General features: G+C 37.1%; 1 protein-coding gene across 5 annotated transcripts in view; it reads left to right on the top strand.

Annotated features, from left to right (window-relative positions):
- The window catches only part of ptprsa (protein tyrosine phosphatase receptor type Sa), a 403,088-nt gene that overhangs the window by 167,392 nt on the left and 215,156 nt on the right, over positions 1 to 20,540 (top strand). For all 5 annotated transcript variants that reach the window (XM_066647371.1, XM_066647370.1, XM_066647369.1 and 2 more), the window contains one exon: positions 16,949 to 17,153. In XM_066647371.1, coding sequence (XP_066503468.1) covers positions 17,060 to 17,153 — 94 coding nt within the window. In that variant the 5' untranslated portion in view covers positions 16,949 to 17,059. The remainder of the gene's footprint in view (positions 1 to 16,948; positions 17,154 to 20,540) is intronic.

Here is a 20,540-nt window from a genome sequence, read left to right as displayed (position 1 = left end):
CAGTGAGCCTACAGATGTCTTCTGTGTTTATATACAAAATGTCAATAATGTTGAACAGTGGTAAATGTATTAAGCCTATGTTTTAGGCAACAGTGTGTATAACCATCTTCCAGTTCCTGAGCTTTAGTATAATAATTAATGAACTGTAATCAATAACGTTGTGGTCATGGAACAGCCACTTGAAACAACTGAAGAGGCCTTTTACTAAGGCAAAATGTAGGCTAATTTTCTATAGTTTATTTGAAATAAAACCCAACACTACCCAAGAATACACTGATTTCATGCAAGCTCTACTTCTGCTATAATTGCTTCCAAGAAATAATGAATTAGAATTGCAAAATGTCATTTTTTGTCATTCCAAACGAAACTAGGAGTGAGTAATAAATCACTTTAATATTATGCTGTTTTTAATATTTAGATTTTTAAAAATTAATCATAATACAGTGTACAAAGAAAGCTTACTCTTATAAAGGAAAAGCCATGACCTAATGTCACTGGTTTGATCCCCATGACTGGGAGGAAAATTGGGGTTGGGGGAGGAGTGAAGGAACAGCACAGTCCTCCTCTCCCTATACATGGCTAAGGTGCCCTTCAGCAAAGCAACCAACCCCCAGCTGCTCCTCAGGTGCTGGGAATGGCTGCCCGCTGATTCGGGTGTGTTCACTGCCTCTAGTGCACTAGAGTGTGTGTTCATAAGTTAAATGTGAAACACACATTTTGATGTATGTTGTACAAGACCAATAAATGCACATTTCATTTCAGTTGCATTCCATTTCATATATCATGATATATGGGTTAGGGATAGATATCTACTTTATTCATTTTTCATATTAAGTATTCCGAAAATGTTAGACACTTTACAAAGGCAACTGATGTACACTCAAGTTTATTGTTGTCTTGGCCAGTGTTTGCAAATTGTGAAGTCAGAGTGTTGAGTATTGATTTATGTTCCGCCAGTTTCAAAAACCTCTTGAGGTCAAAGCAGTCAAACATCTTCCTCACAGCGTGGTCAAAGTCAACGATGTGGCAGAAATTTTGGGATGGCTGAGATTGCAGTGGGGCTGTCACCACCCTATCCACCCTTGTAATACTATGCATGGTGGTGGGTCTGAATGCAATTAGTGGGTGCAAGGCAGGAACCCACCCTGGACAGGACCCATTCTCAAAATGCATTTAAAAACTGTATATACAGAAATACATATATTTCAAGCCTAAAACTTCTAAAACCAATTCTTTAATAAAGATTAAGGCTTTTAGTCAGATGACCACTCTAAACTATTCTTTTTTTTTTGTGATCAATTTTTATTGTTTTAACAAGGACAGTAACCAGTACTGCAAATACACATACCACAAATCTCACATACACACACACACACCATAAACATGAATACAACCATAAACAGAAAAAGGATACTAACAGAGAAGAAAAAATAAATAAATAAATAAATCAAAAGGGGGAGGGGTGTTTTACAGCATATTCTTCAGGGAGGCAATTGCATCGTACCAAATATTAACATTGGCTTCATTAGCGCCATTAACTCGGGCAGTAGAGAGTTCCATATACATTATGTCCATGAAAGAAAAAGTCCAGGCACTAATTGAGAGAGAATGAGGAGGTTTCCAACGAACTGCAATCAATTTCTTTGCTGCAGTGAGACCTGCTAAAATAATACGTTTCTTACTTTTGGAAAGAGAGAGTTCTGAAAAGTTGTTAAGCAGCAGAGTAGGTATGTTGACAGGTAACTCCAGCGAAACAAGATTTGAAAGCCTAGTAGCAACCTTGCCCCAAAATGAGGCTACAGGAGGGCATTCCCAATACATATGTATAAATCTACAACAAGCCTTTGTAAAACAAAGTGTGCACATAGGGTTATTAAGGATATTCATAAAAGAAAGTTTGCGAGGAGTAAGGTAGGTTCTGTGTATATAGTTCCAATGAATTAACTGATGATCAGGGTTCCGGGAAGTTTCTTTAATATTAGACCAGACCACAGACCAGTCAAAATCATCATCTAAATCAGAGCAGTCCCGTTTCCAAAGTGAGTATGGAGCAAGAGGTAGATAGGATGCTTCTAAAAAAAACGATAAAGCCTAGAAACTAGACCCTTGGTTTTATTAGAGTTACTAAAGATGTCGTGAATTGGGTGGGTGGATAAACAATGTTGTAATGACATACCAGTTGCTCTAAGCACAGATCTAAGCTGTAAATAAAAGAAAAATGAGGATGTGGGTAAATTAAAACTGGATTGAATATCCTTAAATGGAAGTAAGCCCCTATCATCAAAAATGTTTCTTAAATGAAGAATACCCCTATCGACCCAGTGAGACGCAGTAATAGGCCTTCCTCCAATTAACAGGCCTCTATTATTAAAAATTGGGGAATCTTTATGCCACTTACAAGATATGTTAGTTAGCTAGTTTTTCCATGTCCCGCCAAGTTTGAATGAGATATGAAATAATTGGCCCAAACCGTAGTTGGCACTGTTTGTTACTAAAGTTTGCGAAGAGAATATCCTCCAGTTTCCAAGGATTTATGGCATTTTGCTCAATCGGGTGCCAAGCGACACTAATTGTAGAGTCCAACCAGGAAAACACTGGCCTCAAAAATGAACAGTGGTATAACTTAAAATTAGGAACTGCTAAACCACCTTCTTCTCGTCGCCTTTGTAGAATGGACATTTTTAGACGAGATCGCTTATTCCTCCAAATAAATTTAGACGTAACAGAATGAAGTTTTTCCCAATAATCAGAGGGAGGAGGAAGGGGAATCATTGAACTTATAAAATTAATTCTGGGAAGAACATTCATTTTCACAATCGATACACGGGCCTGCAATGAAAGAGGAAGATTTGTCCATCTTTCCAAATCCTTACATACCTTGCTGAGTATGGTAGAGCAATTGTGCTTGACAATGTAATTAAGGGAAGGGAAAATTTCCACACCTAAATACTTAAAATTCTGAACCACCGGGACATTAGCCACAGGAGGTGTATTGGCAGCTGCTTCGTTTAAAGGTAGCAGAGCAGACTTGGACCAGTTGATTTTAAAACCAGAGATATGACCATATTCATTACAGATAGACAGGAGATGAGGGACAGATTGTAATGGATCTCCTATAAAAACTAAGACATCGTCAGCATACAAGGCTACATGATGTTGAGTATAGTGAATAGAAACGGGGATCACCTCAGAAGACTGATGAATCATTTGTGCAAGGGGTTCAAGGGAAAGGGCAAAAAGCAAGGGACTAAGCGGACAGCCCTGACGTGACAATCTTGATACAGGGAAAAGAGAAGAAAAAATTTGTCCTGTTAATACTGATGCAGAGGGGTTAGCATATAAAACCTTGATCATATGAATAAACCGGTCTCCAAACCCCAAGAATTTGAGTGTTGACCATAAGAAAGACCACTCTAGTCTATCAAAAGCTTTCATGGCATCAAGAGATAAAACAGCCACAGGCGTCTTGATGTCAACTGCTTTGTCGACTATATGGAGGAGACGTCTCACATTATCAGATGCGAGCCTAGATTTAATAAAACCTGTTTGATCAGGGTTAACAAATGATGCAATATGGGGTTGTAGACGATGGGCAATTAGTTTGGCATAAATTTTTAAGTCAGAATTTAGTAGACTAAGGGGACGATAGCTTGCACAGTCGGCAGGATCCTTATCTTTTTTCAGGAGCAAAGAAATTAAGGCTGTATTGACATCCCTAGCAAAACACCCCCTTTCCATAGAGTGTTCAATCATCCTTAAGAAAAAGGGGCTAATATGTTCCCAAAAAGTAGCATAAAATTCAGGTGGAATCCCATCTAGCCCCGGTGATTTGCCCCTTTGCATAGCAAATGTTGCAGATCACAATTCCTCCATAGAAATAGGATTTTCTAATTTAATAGAATCTAAATTGGGTAATCGAGAAAGATCAAGTTTCTGTAAAAACTCATCACTTCTATCCTGATCTGGAGTTATTTCGGTTTTATAAAGATTGGAGTAGAAATGTTTAAAAGTATCATAAATTTTTTGTGGGTCTGCAGTAATGTTACCATTTGGTGTTCTAATAGCTGATATATCTGCAAATTGTTCACTTGATCTAATTTTCATAGCTAGAAGGTGGCTGGGCTTGGAACCCTGAAAATAATACCGTTGTCTGGTTCTGTGTATTTGAATTTCAGCGTGCTGTTTAAGTAGATCATTTATTTCTTTCTTAACCAGATCTCGGCTTAACGCCACCTGTTCAGAGAATTTATGTTGTAGTTCTAAGTCCAATCTCTGATACTCATCTTCTAGATTTTGTAACTTCATAGATCTGACTTTACACAGATTAGAAGAGAATCGTATAGTGAAGCTTCTAATGAAACCTTTTATTGCATTCCATAGTATCCGATGATCCTCTACTGACCCATCATTAAAAGCAATAAATTCCTCAAATTCTGCTATGAACTGTGATATGAAATCCTGATTTTTCAATAGAGAGGCATTGAATCTCCATCTGACTGCACGTTTAACCACCTGGTTGAAAGAAACTGAGCAAAGGACTCCCTTATGATCAGATAATGCTACTGGCAACAATTTAGTTTGGTTAACATTATGCAGAAGCCACGGAGAGGTGAAAAAGTAATCAATTCTAGAAAAAGATTGATGCCGGGCAGAATAAAAAGAGAAATCTTGCATAGTGGGATTAATTGATCGCCAAATGTCCAACAGACCCAAGCTATTGGCCCAAGTCTGCAATGCTGCTGTGGCAAGATCCTGATTTCTTGATCTTGATACATTGGAGCTATCCAATTTGGGGTCCCATACAGCATAAAAGTCCCCTCCAACCACAAATGCATAATCCATTTAGTCAAGCATCTTTTGCGTAATTAAATCGTAAAAAGATTTATCAAAGGTATTAGGGGCATACACAGAGAGGAAGGCTACTTTCTTGTTAAAAATTTCTGTTTTAGCAATCACAATTCTACCTGAATCATCTGCCCATGTGCCTAATAACTTAAGCTTCAGACTGCGTCTAACAACAACAGCTACCCCTTTAGTTTTACTATCAGAAGCCGAGAAAGCAATTGTGTGATACCATTTGTTGGCAAGTATCTGATATCAGATCTCAGGATATGTCCATCCATCCATTATCTGTAACCGCCTATCCAATTTAGGGTCACGGGGGGTCCAGAGCCTACCTGGAATCATTGGGCGCAAGGCAGGAATACACCCTGGAGGGGACGCCAGTCCTTCACAGGGCAACACAGACACACACACATTCACTCACACACTCACACCTACGGACACTTTCCAGTCGCCAATCCACCTGCAACGTGTGTTTTTGGAAACCGGAGCACCCAGAGGAAACCCACGCGGACACGGGGAGAACACACCAACTCCTCACAGACAGTCACCCGTAGCGGGAATCAAACCCACAACCTCCTGGAGCTGTGTGACTGCGACACTACCTGCTGCGCCACCGTGCCGCCTCTCAGGATATGTGTCTCCTGTAATAGCGCGATATCTATGTGTTTTTGGTGTAATAAATTAAGAGAACTGACCCGTTTATGGGGGGCGTTAAATCCCACACAATTCCAAACTAAGAAGTTAAGTTGACCCATTTATCTTGATATAAAGGTGAATATTGATGTGTCTGTATGCATCTGGCCCACCGAACTAAATAAAATGAACACAAATATGGAGACACAGTACTCTCTATCAAATGCCACAAGACGCTTGTTCTCAGAGCATAGCGCAAACCCTCATTCTCCTTTGAATAAGTAACCTGTATAAAAATAAAATAAAGAATAAACAGCACAAAATACAAACATACACTGCAAACATTACAGCCTCCCCTCAATAGGCACAATTTACATAAAAACAAAAACACCAGTTTAACAAGAAACCACAGATGGTCCGTGACCAAATTTGAATATGGGGCAGCAAAAGTGACTCCAGCTCGACAAAACTTGAAAAATAACCAGAACAGAAAAAATTCCCATCAGAGTGTAAGAGCTGTGTGTTAACCAAGGTAGCCACAACCCAGAGATAGTAGAACATTTAAAACAAAGGCAAACTGACTCTGTTAACCGGGGTGTAGCAAAAACTAGAATAACCAGTAACTACCGGCTAGTTAACACAAGTTAACTTTGAAGGGCTTCGGTCTCACCCAGAGTCTGAAGTCAAGGGGGAACAGCAGCAGACGAATTGGGTATTGTGTTCAAAAAGTCCTCTGCCTCATTGGAAGACGTGAAGGAGCGAAAATAAGCTCCTTCTTTAATCTTCAATGTGGCTGGGTAGAGTAGGAAGAATTCCACCCCCTTGGCTCGGGCCGTTGACATGGCAAGAGAGAAGGCATGCCGTCGCATCACTGTATGGTTAATAAAGTCCGGCGCGAAGCGGATGGTGCGGCCATTCAGCGTGAGAGGCTCCTTTTTGGCAGCGCGCAGTATGGCTTGACGGGTCGTGTACCGCAAAACGTTGAAAATCAGCGTGCGATTCTCCCCACGTTTAGATGCTGTTTCATTGTAAATCCGATGAGGGCGCATAATCTCTATCGAGGAACCACATAAAGAGGGGAACCACTGCGGGAGTGAACGCATGAGGAACTGGGTAGCGTTAGTGCCTTCAATGCCTTCTTTCAGGCCGATGATTCAAATGTTGCACCTTCGGTTACGGTCCTCATAATCCGCTAACTTGCCTTCCATTGCTTGAAGAGCTTTTTGATTACACTTAATGGCACTCAAGTTGGATTCCACCACAGTCTCCATCGCATTCACCTTGGAGTGTATCGTTTCAATGCCAGTCGTCAGCACATCCAGCTTAGCCTGAATCGCAGTTAGCTTAGCATCGGTGTCTCCTGCCATCTGCTGTATCTGTAAGAGCCGTGGCTCCAGATAGTCCCGCTGCCTATCGAGTAACTTTTCCAACACATTTTCAGTTATTGACTCAATATCAGAGCGGGAGCTTTTAGATTTCGTTGCCATATCGAACCAAAATAACTGTACCAGCACTTGGGTGTAACCTAAAATCGTCTGACAGGAAAAAAAAAACAATAATTTGGTATCGTCTAGCCGGGAGCAAAAAACCTAAGCTGCCATCATGTTCAGTCAATCACGTGACTCCTCTAAAATATTCTGACCTTGTACTTGGCACTCAGTAAATGGAAGAAATTATGGAGATTAATATTGCAGTTTATCAGTGAAAGAGGTATTGAAGGCTGAGATACCATGCTACCCTGGGTTCAACCTAATGTGGCCGGTTTTGTGTCCATTGCTTAATTGGCCAGATGTGTTTTGTTGAGGCCTGCAGTACAGTAATATCCATGCTGGAGATCCACAGTGTGACGTCTGTCCTGATTTAGAGGAACATGACAGGCTGAAGTAATTCACCCCTGCTACGTTCACAGCCACATTAAGAACAATCAACAGTCACTTTATGCACAATTAGGCCCGTTTGCCTCACTTCACTTAATGGTGGCGCCTTACTTTTATCTGTCGGAGTGGCAGTATTAACACTGTCTGCTTCATCAATCCAATTAAGTACAATGATAAAGAATTTAAAAAAGAGTTCTTTAGCTTATTTTAACCCTATTACACAGGGTCTATATCATTTTAGGGTATATATGTAAAATAAATAAATCTACACCATGTTTAACACCATGGATACATAACACTAACTTTAACATTTGTTATGTTGTGTGGCACAGCTGTAGCAGGCAAACAGGCAAGTTCATGTCATGAATAGAGCAGATGTATGTAAAATTAAGAAAGGTTGTTGTTGTAGTTTAATAACACAAATTAAGAGCAAGAAAATAAAACACAGACATCCAAGGAAAAACACAAACTTTAAAATTGAGAAAAAAATTTGGGACACAACAATAGTGAAACATTATAACACAATCATAAACACAAAAGCACTGACAAAAACTGACATGCCAGGGACAGAGGCAAATGATTTTTAAAATGTAGTGATAACTCACTCAGAAATCAGTGTCCACGCAAACAGTACAGGGCAGTGCTAGGACAGAGAACACAAACCAAAACATAACAAAAATTACAGGGCAAAGGCACATGAGGAACAGAAACACAAAACAAATTGGAACTTGGCGTTATAATTTATAGCATACATTGTGTTATTTACATTTTTATTTTCTTTACTCTCCCTACCCCAATATTTCCAGCAAGTTCTGGGGACTAATCAGCAAAAGTCTTTAACCACACAGATCTTATTTCAGCCTGGATTTTGTAAAACCAAAATGAAATGTCTGTATTTGACGCTTACTTGGTTAATTGCTTTGAATTTATTATTAATTATTAACTTTAAAATCAAGTTTTTACACTGATAATTTGATAAGTGGTAATTTGTTTCTTACTGCTCTGTGGTTACTAGGGTGATCATGTACGCAAACATGTTTAACCCTTTTGTACATTTGTCATTTTGCTGTTCTTTTTAAATGTTTAAAAGTTATAACCTGTACATACTTGGTTACTTATTATGTTACACTTATATATAATTTTCGTCCTTCTCCTTAATATAAGAAAAAATGAACAGAATCTGGAATTTTTTCCCCCAAAAGAACAAATGTTTTAATATCTATTTTTCTGTTGTGGAGAAGATGGGGAAACCACTGTTTTAATGTATAAATGTCAGGATCATATTGTTAAAAACAAGCCATCTAATCTTGCTTGAATTATGACACTTGTATACATATCTATTTTTATTCCCTCTGTGATGTGCAGAAGCATTGTGTGTTTGTGTGCATCTGTCTCTCATTAGTTTATCTTAGGATCCAGCACCTCTTTCAATATTGTATTAGAAAAAAATGGACCCTACCTGCCCCCCAAACAAAAATCATATAGCTAAAAATTGCGGCAGAAGCCAAATTTATGCCTGAATTATGTCTGTAATTATGTAATTACTGTAGTGTAACATTTTGTCCTATCTTGAGTACAATGTACTTGAGTACAATATAGGTCTCTATACGGGTTTGATATGTTGAGCAGTCGAAAGTCTTGAAAATGTTTTCAGGAATTAATATATAAATATTTTTTAATTAATTTATCAATATCTGCACATGCTTATGTGTTTCTGGCATCATTCCTAGTTTTAGTGGTTCTACGTTGAATTTGTATCTTTCATTTGAACACATACACACACACACACACACACACACACAGAGAGAGAAAGTAAGAGAGAGAGTAGTGCAGGTCTGTAAAGTCCAAAGCAGAAGCATTCCTCCACATGCCAGCAATTACTTTCCTCAGGACAAACATCACTGTAGATTTCATAATCATAACTCATATTAACGTTGATGCTAATGCTAACATTAGCACAGCTTGCACCACTGGCTCTGCTGCAGTGGTCTGTACTGAGCATGTTTTATCTGCACCCATGTCATGTCATTACCCAACATTCCTGCAGTGTTTAATCTGAATAGGGAAAATATGTTTTGATCTTCTGCAGCAGGAACTGGGGGTTTTGGAGGGAAACACCAAAGCTTCTTGCAAAGCTAAGCATTTTCTTTCAGGTTTTGTTTTTTTAAAGACAACTAGGCTAACATGTTGTTTATTTTTCTTTCCCTCAGCCAGAATTATGTAGTGTGTTTTTTTTTTCTTTTCATTTTCTCTAATTAACTTTGGTTCATATAGGTTTGCAGAGGTTTGTTTGGTCTCTTTTGTATTTCTCAACTCATTTCGCCTAAAGTGGTCCTTCTCCTATCCTACTAGTTTCTGTTTTTCTCTTTCTTTTCATCTTCAGTGGTGTATTCTCTTTCCATCATTCTTTTCTTCTTTCTTTCTCTTGTTTTAGTCTTCTTGTCAGTCTGTTGTATTTCTCCTCTCATTCTTATTTCCTGTCACACTTTTATTCTAGCTATCTTTCTCTCTTTCTTTTCTGTCTCTTCTTCTGGTGTTGATTACATCTAACAGCTGGAACTCACAAGAAAAGCAAGAACAAAAACAAAAATCCCAGACACTGAAGGGGCAGGCAGAGGGTAAGTAAGGAATGCAGAAATGGGCAAATTAACACCAATTTGATTTTGTATTCAAACTAAACAAATGCAGCTGAGCTCCTGATGATGTTCCCCCACACTGTGATATGGTGATGAAAAATTTGTTTATAGCTCAGTTATTTAGTTATATTCTGTATCTCTGCAACAATGCATCATATAGATGGGGATCATATTTTTCAGTAGCATTTAATATATTATTTCTCACATAATGAAAAATCTGTATCCCTAAAATGCATCCCCCTGCCTCAGTTGTTTGACAGAATTTAAAACCTGTTTGTACTTATAAATCAATATTCTCTGAATAAAATGCCCTAAATGCATTACAAGAATAACATCATCCAAAACCACTGTTGAGGAATATATGCACTGATGTAGGGCCTGCTATTTTGTTAGTAGTAACATCTTTTGTTATTAATTGTACAAATAAGATAATTGTATCATATAATTGTAATTCAGAATTCCAACATTTTTAATTTGTTTTTATTTTATGGGCTTGCGTAGTATTAAAAATTAAAATAAATATACATTTTATTCAACAAATAACAACCTAAAAATGAATTTATTTGTCCCTGTACTCATTATGAGTTCTATCAAGGAAAAAGTATTCTTGGGGATAATATATGTGTTAATTTTGGTTTAGATGATTTAAGGATGGTGATAACGATAGAAGTCATAAACATAGTATTAATACTTTGTTAAAAGAAAATAAACTTATTTGTGCACCTAGTATTTAAATTATATGCACTCTTTCCAAAATCCTTTCCACATTATCAATACAGCATGAGAAAGTGTTTTTTCTAAACATACACCCATAAAACCCTCTCTATGGAGGCATTGTGTGGCACAGCTGTAGCAGGCAAATAGGCAAGTTCATGTCATGAATAGAGCAGATGTATGTAAAATTAAGAAAGGTTGTTGTTGTAGTTTAATAACACAAATTAAGAGCAAGAAAATAAAACACAGACATCCAAGGAAAAACACAAACTTTAAAATTGAGAAAAAAATATGGGACACGACAATAGTGAAACATTATAACACAATCATAAACACAAAAACTGACATGCCAGGGACAGAGGCAAATGATTTTTAAAATGTAGTGATAACTCACTCAGAAATCAGTGTCCACGCAAACAGTACAGGGCAGTGCTAGGACAGAGAACACAAACCAAAACATAACAAAAATTACAGGGCAAAGGCACATGAGGAACAGAAACACAAAACAAATTGGAACTTGGCGTTATAATTTATAGCATACATTGTGTTATTTACATTTTTATTTTGACCAGAATACCCTTTTAACATGATGCGTGGTTAAGGGCAGCAAGAACACACAGCCCTGAAATGTAATCAACCACATTGGTTGGGTTTAAGTTCCTTGCTCAAGGGCATTTCAGCTGTGGATGTTGATGAAGGAGAGTGTGGTTTCTTTACTCTCCCTACCCCAATATTTCCAGCAAGTTCTGGGGACTAATCAGCAAAATTTCAGTCCCATTACTGTTTCTAAAATCTATAGGCTATATCATGAGCATATAAATGTAGACCCAAACTAATATAACACTTTACTATAACAGGATTTCTGTTGGTTTCCATAATTTTTCCCCCCATTTTATTCCCTATCCAGCATGTGATCTGTCTGATAGTAGCAGATATAGCATTGGTTCAACTTCTAACAATGACCATGACATTATAACAATTTGATTATGAAACTATTTTTGCATCGTTATTAATTTACTAATATTAACTAATTATTATTAATTAATAATTAATTAATTAATTTATTATTACTTATTAACTAAATATTAACTATTAACTAATAATTTATTGTTGATTTTCTTTTGTTTTTTTGTGTGTGTTTTTTATGTCACCAGAAGCTGTCCAGCTCTTCTCTTCTCCAGTTAGCTTTTTTTTTTTTTTCTTTTGGCCATGCAGTGGCCACTAAAATCCAATTTCACATTAATTCATCCAATCAATGGCATGTCGAGTTTTAGAATGTCAGGTGGAATCATGTAGTTAAGCGTTCGTTTGGAGTCTCCTTGATATTCCAGGCTGCAGTCACTTTGCTTTTTTTCCACCTGTAAAGCTGCATGAGGTAATTACTCTCCCAGCTCGGAGTGCTGAGGCTTGAGCCACTGATCAACAGTGAGATGAGTGGCTGACCAATGTGGAACACCATCTGCTTCTCTCCTCTAGGGAAACCTGCTGAAATTTTAGTGCTTAAAAATGCACAAGTGTGAAAGGGCTGTGAAATGCACAAGTGTGAATGGTTATATACCTGCACTTCTGTAGGCCCATATGATAACAGTGTTACCAGTAACTATGTCACATGTTACACACTCTTTTTGCTGTAATCAATAGCAGCACATGAACCTAAGGTCATGATGAAATCTGTGATCAGGTTTCGGAGTTGTTCAGCCAGCAGCATTTTTGCAAATTACATTTAATATATATGTGCTGTCCAAAAAGATAAACATGTATTTCCATTTGAATACAGCAGCTATCCGTCATATTGTGTGATCATTTTATAAAGAATGCGCCAATAGAAATTCTCCAGAATTACTTGGAATTCATTTTTTTACATTGACTTCCATTTAAAGCTGAGAAGGTTTTATTTATTTTCCTATAAAGTTACAGTTTAAAGACAGCAATGATATATTTATATAAAAAACAATGTTTGAGCAACAATGTTTTGTTCAGATTCTCCTTGATTTTGTTAGATCAACAGCACACATTATTTTAAATCATTATTTATTAACCAGTAAAACTAATGTGATAACCTCAAATAATATGGACTGCCACGAGACGACATTTGGAAAAAGTTAAACCAACACATTCGCACACAGAATACCACACTTACTAGAATAATGTTATTTTGTTTTGTTCTAATGTTGGGTGTTATTTGTTGTTTGTTTGTTTTTTAGCAAATAAACACTTACTGCTCAGATAAATAGCTTTTTAAATCTTTCTAATCTCTGGTGCCTAAAACATTTGCACAGTACTGTATGTTTGCATTTTCAAAGGGAATGTCAATGATTCTGGGAATCTGCTGTTGTCTTATTTGTTAAGGTTCAGAAGCTCAGCATCTTTTAATCTTTTAAAGGAAAAATAAAATGGCTGTGGTTTGTATGTGGCTGAAATTTAACTTGTCTGTATATTTTTAATTCACTGTTTGAATTACCACAAAAACTCATTTGTAACTTGAATTGTTTAATTTTCTAGCACTTTCTGCCAGTATTTACATTCATGCAGTTAGTGGTCTCCAGAATTTGGTTTTAGTTCCACCTTAAGTAATTTGAATCAGCAAAAATATTTTAATATTAACCACATATGGAGCCGAAATATATATTTGGAGATCTCTCTCAGCCATTTATCTGCCATGTGCAGAGAGAGAATCCTAGCATATGTAGGTTTTTTTTTACCATTTACTGACACTTGTGTTTCATATACATATTAGACCAGTTCAAACATCCTTTTTTTATAAAACGTTTGTTTATTTATTTATTTGTTTAGTTTTGGATGGATATTTGTTCGACTTGGGATCAAAACTGGTAATTGTGACTTGGGTCTTATTCAGACATTGTAGACTGTATGTCGGTTTAAACCAAAGATAATGGTTTTATTCATCTTCATGCCCAGTGCCAATTTTTAGATCATAATGGCATATAGCATTAGGCAATAGAGCTGGTTTTGGTCTTAATCATTCATATTCAGGACACAGCTTCATTATGCAAATTCATTCATATGTGGCGGGGTAGTATAAAGCTGTATATAGTTTTCCAATGAGGGGAAAAGCGCTCCAATGAAAGGAATGTCATAATGCTCTCTATAATAGTGCCCTGTGTATTGCTCTTGATGTTTCAGTGTTGGGAATATTTATTAGGCACCATGTGTCTTTATTATTTATTTGATTTATTGTTTCAGTGGAATAATGGGAACAGGGCTCTGTACCAACTTTGTGAATTGAACAAGATGGAGATTTTTTAGGCTTAGTTTTGGACTATATGTAATGTAGTCTTCCAGTAGGGTGCATTTTGGAGTACACTGTCGTACAAAACCTTGTCAGCCTTTTTATCTTGGTGCCTGTAGCTGCAGACTGAAGCCTTGACAGTGGCCTCAGAAGCACATCATAAATCACCCCTAACATACCAGACCTCTTGTCTGGCCCCAGCCATGCCACTATGTGCCCTCACTTCTTGCGACTCAGACATAGGCACAGCCACAGCGTTTTCTTTTAGTGCTGCTGAATGCGGGTGTTTCTTAGCGTTTGACACTTACACAGAGCCTGTCAGGATTGTACACACACACAGAGTGTCAAACCCTGAGGAAACGTCATACATACTGCAGTGGTCCTCCTCAAAATAGAGGAACAGATTGACATGCATGTGAGTGTGTATGCATTCCCATAAGTGTGTGTGTCAGCCGTTGTGGTGAGTGATGATCTCAGGGGATGAAGCACAAAAGCTTATTGTGATAGTGAGCAGTGTGTGGAAGTTACCCGCTGGAAGGGAAGGAAAGTTGTGGCCGTGTGTGTGTGTGTTGAACAGTTTACACTGGCACGATATGTTAAGTGCTACAGTAAAGTAATCATTCACATCATATATATGAGTAAACTTTGCTAAATTAATATTATGATTTCATTTGTTTGTTGATATATATATATATATATATATATATATATATATATATATATATATATATTCATTCATTCAACACAGACACACACCTACAGAGACGTTTGAGTCGCCAATCCACCTACCAACGTGTGTTTTTGGACTGTAGGAGGAAACCATGCGGACACGGGGAGAACACACCAACTCCTGACTGACAGTCACCCGGAGTGGGAATCGAACCCACAAGCTCCAGGGACCTGTGTGACTGCGACACTACCTGTTGCGCCACCGTGCCGCCCTTATATATAACAAACAAATTAGGTGTGCCAATGCTATTTGTTTAAATATTGTCATTTAATGAAGATATTTGGGAATATCTTCTAGTGCAATACAACCATTGACAAGCAACCTTCGCTAGTTTATATCTAAATACCTCTTATTTGTTTAAATATGTTGTAAATTAATGAAGGTAAAGTCTTCTAAAAAAAAAAAATAAATAACGGAAGATTGATAACATTAACAGAGTGGAGCTGGTTTAAATAATTTGTGAAAATTAGCCTAGAGTTTTGAAGTTGTCTGAAAAATGTGTTAGGTAAAAAGTTCTACATTTTCACTGAAGCTGTCATGCCATAAGATTCCTTCACTACTTTAGTGCCACCCTCTGAAAACTGATTATGACTGTGGGTCCATGCAAGCCTGTATTACACGCAATACTAATGTGGAAATGCTAGGGCTGGACGATATGAGCGCAAATCAATATCACAATGAATTGTACATTTAACCATGATTACGATTAATGAACACTTATTTTTTTACTTGTTTTTGCATTATTGACCCTCAGAGTTCACTGACGAGGCTTGTACTCTACATATACTCCAGTATTAAATATGGGATATTTTTTCTAATGTAAAGAGTTTGTTTATCTCTTGTTTTTTTGAGCACTACGTGTGATTGTTGTTGTTTTTTTCTCAGTGTTACATTTGACTTTTTGTTCAGTGTCGTCTTAATTATATTCAAAACACAGCACATCAACACCACAGATGCTGTGGTTTTTTATGGTACGAGCTGCTTGAGTCACTCGGTCGGCCTCTGCGTTTAGGCTGGTATTTCAGATAGGGGCAGATTCACATGACTACAGCTTGGTACGATGGTTTTAAAGGGACAATACATGAACACAGTGGGGACATAACAGAATAAAAATAATCTATATAATCAATATCGATTAGAATTTCTTAGTGTCAATTTTGATTAATTTTTTTGATTAATTGCCCAGCCCAATACCCAGCACTAGACCTTTTTTTTTTTTTAGCTCTATCATAAATAATGTCTTAGGCACCAGACAGCATATTTTTAGTTTTTAACTCTCTATCAGGGGGTATGGTGATATAACAGCTCCATGGTGCTGGTTTTGACCCTTGCCTTGGTAGATTGTCCTTGAGTTTGTTGTGTTTTCACAATTTCTGTGTTTTTTCCCCATAGTCCTAAAATACATATTGGTAAGCCAATATGTATGGATGCCCTATGGGACTGCATGCCCAGTGAAAGACTGGCTTCCTGTCCAGGGTGTGATGCTGCCAGGGTGTGCCCAGTGATTTGGAATAGACTTTGGCCCCCTGATGATAAAAATGCTGCAGTGGAAAAAATTAAATTAATGAACGACTGAATAGTCTATGATTTAGGCACTTTTCATTAAGCTCTTTTAGATGTCTCGTTCCTATAACCTTAACTGGGAAGATTTATGGCTAGTGTTGTTGAAAAATAACAAAACTAATTTATCATACTGTTTGCTGAAGTTAATCACAATTAATCACATTGTCCCTTCGTAAGACTGAGGCTTTTAATAATGAATATTTAAGTGTAAAATTAATGAATCTATGTAAGATCAACACAATTGAATTATATTTATATTAGTAGAGTATATCGTTGTATCTTCCTGTATTTATGGGAGGGAGATAAATGTGCAGTGTGATATGCATGACAAAATGGCTAGAGGAAACATTTTTTTTAAATTTATAATAATATTATATAAATAATATTATTGAATTTCTGATGATTTTTGAATAGTTATGAGAAAATTAAATCTGCTTTCTGGACTGTAAAGATAAACCTGCTAATACATCACTAAGCTTTGTAAAAAGAGTGAATTATGTGTGGAATTTGCAGTCAAATTTGGTAAAATGATTAATTAGCTTTAAAACTTAATGCACTAAAGTGATATATGAAATATTGCTGGATTCGCACTTAAATGAACATACCGGAATTATGCCGTCTCATATTTATTTGTTATTTTAAAAGTGACTAAAAAAACCTCAGTAATCTACATCTGTTTTTATATTTCTTCCTTTTTCAGGAGTTCCAACTGTCCAGTGTGCCGATTCCCCACCCTATCCCACCCCTACCCCTATCCTTGTTGTAGGGCTGTGGCTGTGGCACTTCAGCCAAATCAAAGGTCACTTGCAGAATGATGCTGGCCGGCCGTCTGCCCTACCTGACCACCCTGCTGACTCTGAGTGGACTGCTGCTGTCTCCACTGCTTGGTGGCTCTTTGGCATTGTGTAAGTCTAGCTGAAACCTTTATTTAGTCTAATAATTCTCATTTACACTCATAACGAATGTTAGTCTAGCAAAGCATGTAATGATTGTACTCATTGTTTATCAGACTGTCTAGAGCCCTTTTTTAAACTCTGACATTTAAGGACACGCATGTCAAATTTTTCAAACTTTTATATTAAATGTGTCTTTCACACTGAGTCTGAAACTGAGGGACTGCGATGCTGTGTGAATTTTTCAATTAGAGCCTGTTCTATTTTCCGGGTTGTATGGAAGCGTTAAATCAGGCTGACCAGTCACCTTGGATATCATGGTTGCAGAACAAACAAATGAGTATCAATATAATGGTAGAGCACAAAAGCTTACAAAACAAACAACACACTGCCATACTAGTGAAAAGAATATATAGTCTTTTTTAAAGAGAGTAGCATCATGCAGAAGCTGAACCTCAAACTTACCGACTAACCCATGGAAATACCTTCGGAACAGCTTGTTATGCAGCTTTTGATCCTGAATGAGTTTCTGGAACTCCCTGTGTTATTGTCTTTTCTGTTGAATGGGGTGAACCCAGTGTGTGTGGCGCTTAGTTGCAGTGCTTAAAAGTAAAATGATACATTCATCATCGCCTCTACTGAAGGAAACCAAAATAGGTGTCAGACTTGGTGTGATTTCATTATGGTAAAAGTCGCATCGTTTTTTTTTTTCTTTTCTTTTCGACTGAAAATATTGGGCTCAGTGTGTATAGCCCTCACACTGGGATTCTGGAATTAAACAGGAACGTGTAATGTGTGAAAAATTCAGCTTCAGAGGATACCATGAAACCATGATGTTCTGAATATCTGGAATATTTTTTTTTGTTTGTAAAATCTAGTAAAAATAAGTCAAAAATTTTAATTGTTTTAAACATTTATTAAATTGATAGATTTTGTAAGTTTAAGTTAATTTGGAATTTGATGCCCTTAACACATTAACATGCATTATAGTGTACATTATACCATAAAACATACTTTCTTGTAGGGTAAGAATAAACAGACACTGAACTCAGAAAACATGTTTAGACTGGTTTAAACACCTGGACACTCAGCATCACATCAGATAAAAAGTTTTGTGGACATGTTTTCTTTCTTCTGCATATTTTATTGTGCTGGATAGTACTGGATTAGTAATCATCTGCTTCTAAAAAGCCATCACTTGATCTCACACAATCTAGTGGATACACCCTTTTGGGGGGAGGAAAGTATTAGAGATGGGGTCTTAGGTGTTTTATTGGTTTAGTTCTTTGTCCTCTATCTCTTCATCTGTGCTCTACGTGTGCATTCTTTCTAATGTTCCCAAGCTCACAGTTAAGATTTGTTCTGCACCATTTCTCCCCTAAGATGAGTTTAGAGACACACCAGGAAAACAAAACAGAGTGAGAGAGGAAGGGAATGAGTGAGGAGGAGGCTTCCCTGCAGTGAATTCAGACGTAAATGTGGCTAATTCAGGTGATATGAGAGAGAGAGAGAAACAGAGAGAGAGATATCTTTATTTGTTTTTTATGTGCTCAGGAGAGGGCCACGCAACATATTTTTAAACATTTTCATGACATTTACTTTGAAATACTGATAATATAGAGCATTGCACCATACAGCTTCATGTTTAACGCTTGTTATGTTGCACTTGCAAAATCAAGCTTTTTGCATGGTATCCCAATCATGTCTAGAAATTCTCAGCATTAGAGAGTTTTAGATTTACCTGATATTTTAAACCAATATATTTTAAGGTTTTATTTTTTCTCTGGAAGTGCAGAGCATGTCAGTGATTATGAATCATTATTACTATTTTACTTCCTGGAATGTTTATCTGCAATGCTAGTCCAGTTAGGAGTTCCTTTCTCCCTCCCACTCTCTTTCTCTTGTGCTCACTTGCTCTCTCTTTTTCTTTAGACAAAGTGGTTAGATGTCACCTCATTGCCTCTAAAAGCATGATGTCATCATCCTGCCTTCTCTGTCCCTTTCTCCTCTCCCTCTGTCCTCTCTCTCTCTCTCTCTCTCTCTCATTCATATATATATCTTTCTTTTCTCTCTACTCTCATAAATCAACACATGAAGGAGGCATTTTTAATCAAGTGGAAAAAAATGGTTGTGAATAAATCTTGTTTGCTGTAATGAAGCCCATGGCCTGTGTGGTGTGTCTGTGGTGTGTTGTTGTGTTTAGAGTTGGTACTTATAGTAGATTACTTGCAACAAACATCCACACCTTACAAAGTAAAAGTGATCAGCAAAATGAATGGGAAGTCTATTTGTGCTACCATGTTTTCTATCACTGTATACAAGAAGCTACTTGATGGTTTAAATTTTTTGATGCACTGCAGTGATAGATTTCTGAGTGAGCATTCAGAGCACATTTCATGGATTGTTGATGAAAATTTTTAATAAATAAATAGTCCAACAGTCAGATCAGTGTCTGTATAAACCTCTTTACACTAAAACATTTCGCTTCGAAATGCTTTAAGTCTTTATTCTTTCAGCTATAGCCTTAATGCTTTTTGCATTCCTATAATCTTGATATCTGCCTAGACTAAGCCTAGATCTATGCTCATAATTCTTTTTTTAATGACCCTCTCACAGTCCCACAGTGCTGTTTGTATTCAGCACATCTCTCCTGAAGCTCCTCAGTGGAAGTAGTTATCCAGCTACCAGGTCACTATCACCTCTATCTCACACTGAAGACCACAGCAGTGGCTTCTAAAAACTGACACCTCAGCTAGGGTGTGGTCCAGAAAGTCTGGATATGTAGCATTCGGCTCCTGTATTTCTTTGTTGTCTGCCCCCTTAAACCTCAAGCACACGCCCTGTCCATCACCCAGAATATCCACACAAGTGCTCTGCTGTGGTCATGGCAGCTCAAAATAAAATTTTTTTGCTTTGCACTTTTCCCTTGCCTCTACACTCACAATGTTTTTGCTCAATAAAGGAAGCCTCTGTTTTTCTCCACTTTCTGTGTTTTTATAGTGCTCAGTGGTTAAAGCACAATGAGATTCTTTTAAAGTGGCCAAATTAAGGTACAGAGCATGGTTTCAAAGAATGCAGCGTTGTAATGGTCCATTTCCTAACTACTTGTTATTTCGTGATATTTTGGAACAGCTGAATGAAATGGAATGTTGTAATTATTTTTCCTTTTTTTATTGGAAAGTTCTACAATATCCTTAAGTTGGCTTGGAAGAGCACAATATTATTATTTTTTTATTTTGTTTAGAACCTGCTTAACAGCTATAAAGTTAGAGTTGTAGATCCTAAATTCTTTGCTACTTCAAAAATACTGCCACCCTAATAAGACTGCCATTATATTTAGACTGCCACATCAAAAAAGCGAACACATGAAATAGATTGCCAGAATGCTACCTCAAATAA

The sequence above is a fragment of the Hoplias malabaricus genome, chromosome 16 (genome assembly GCF_029633855.1).
Source record: "Hoplias malabaricus isolate fHopMal1 chromosome 16, fHopMal1.hap1, whole genome shotgun sequence".
Classification (NCBI taxonomy): domain Eukaryota; kingdom Metazoa; phylum Chordata; class Actinopteri; order Characiformes; family Erythrinidae; genus Hoplias; species Hoplias malabaricus.
This window is presented reverse-complemented; position numbering and strand designations above follow the sequence as displayed.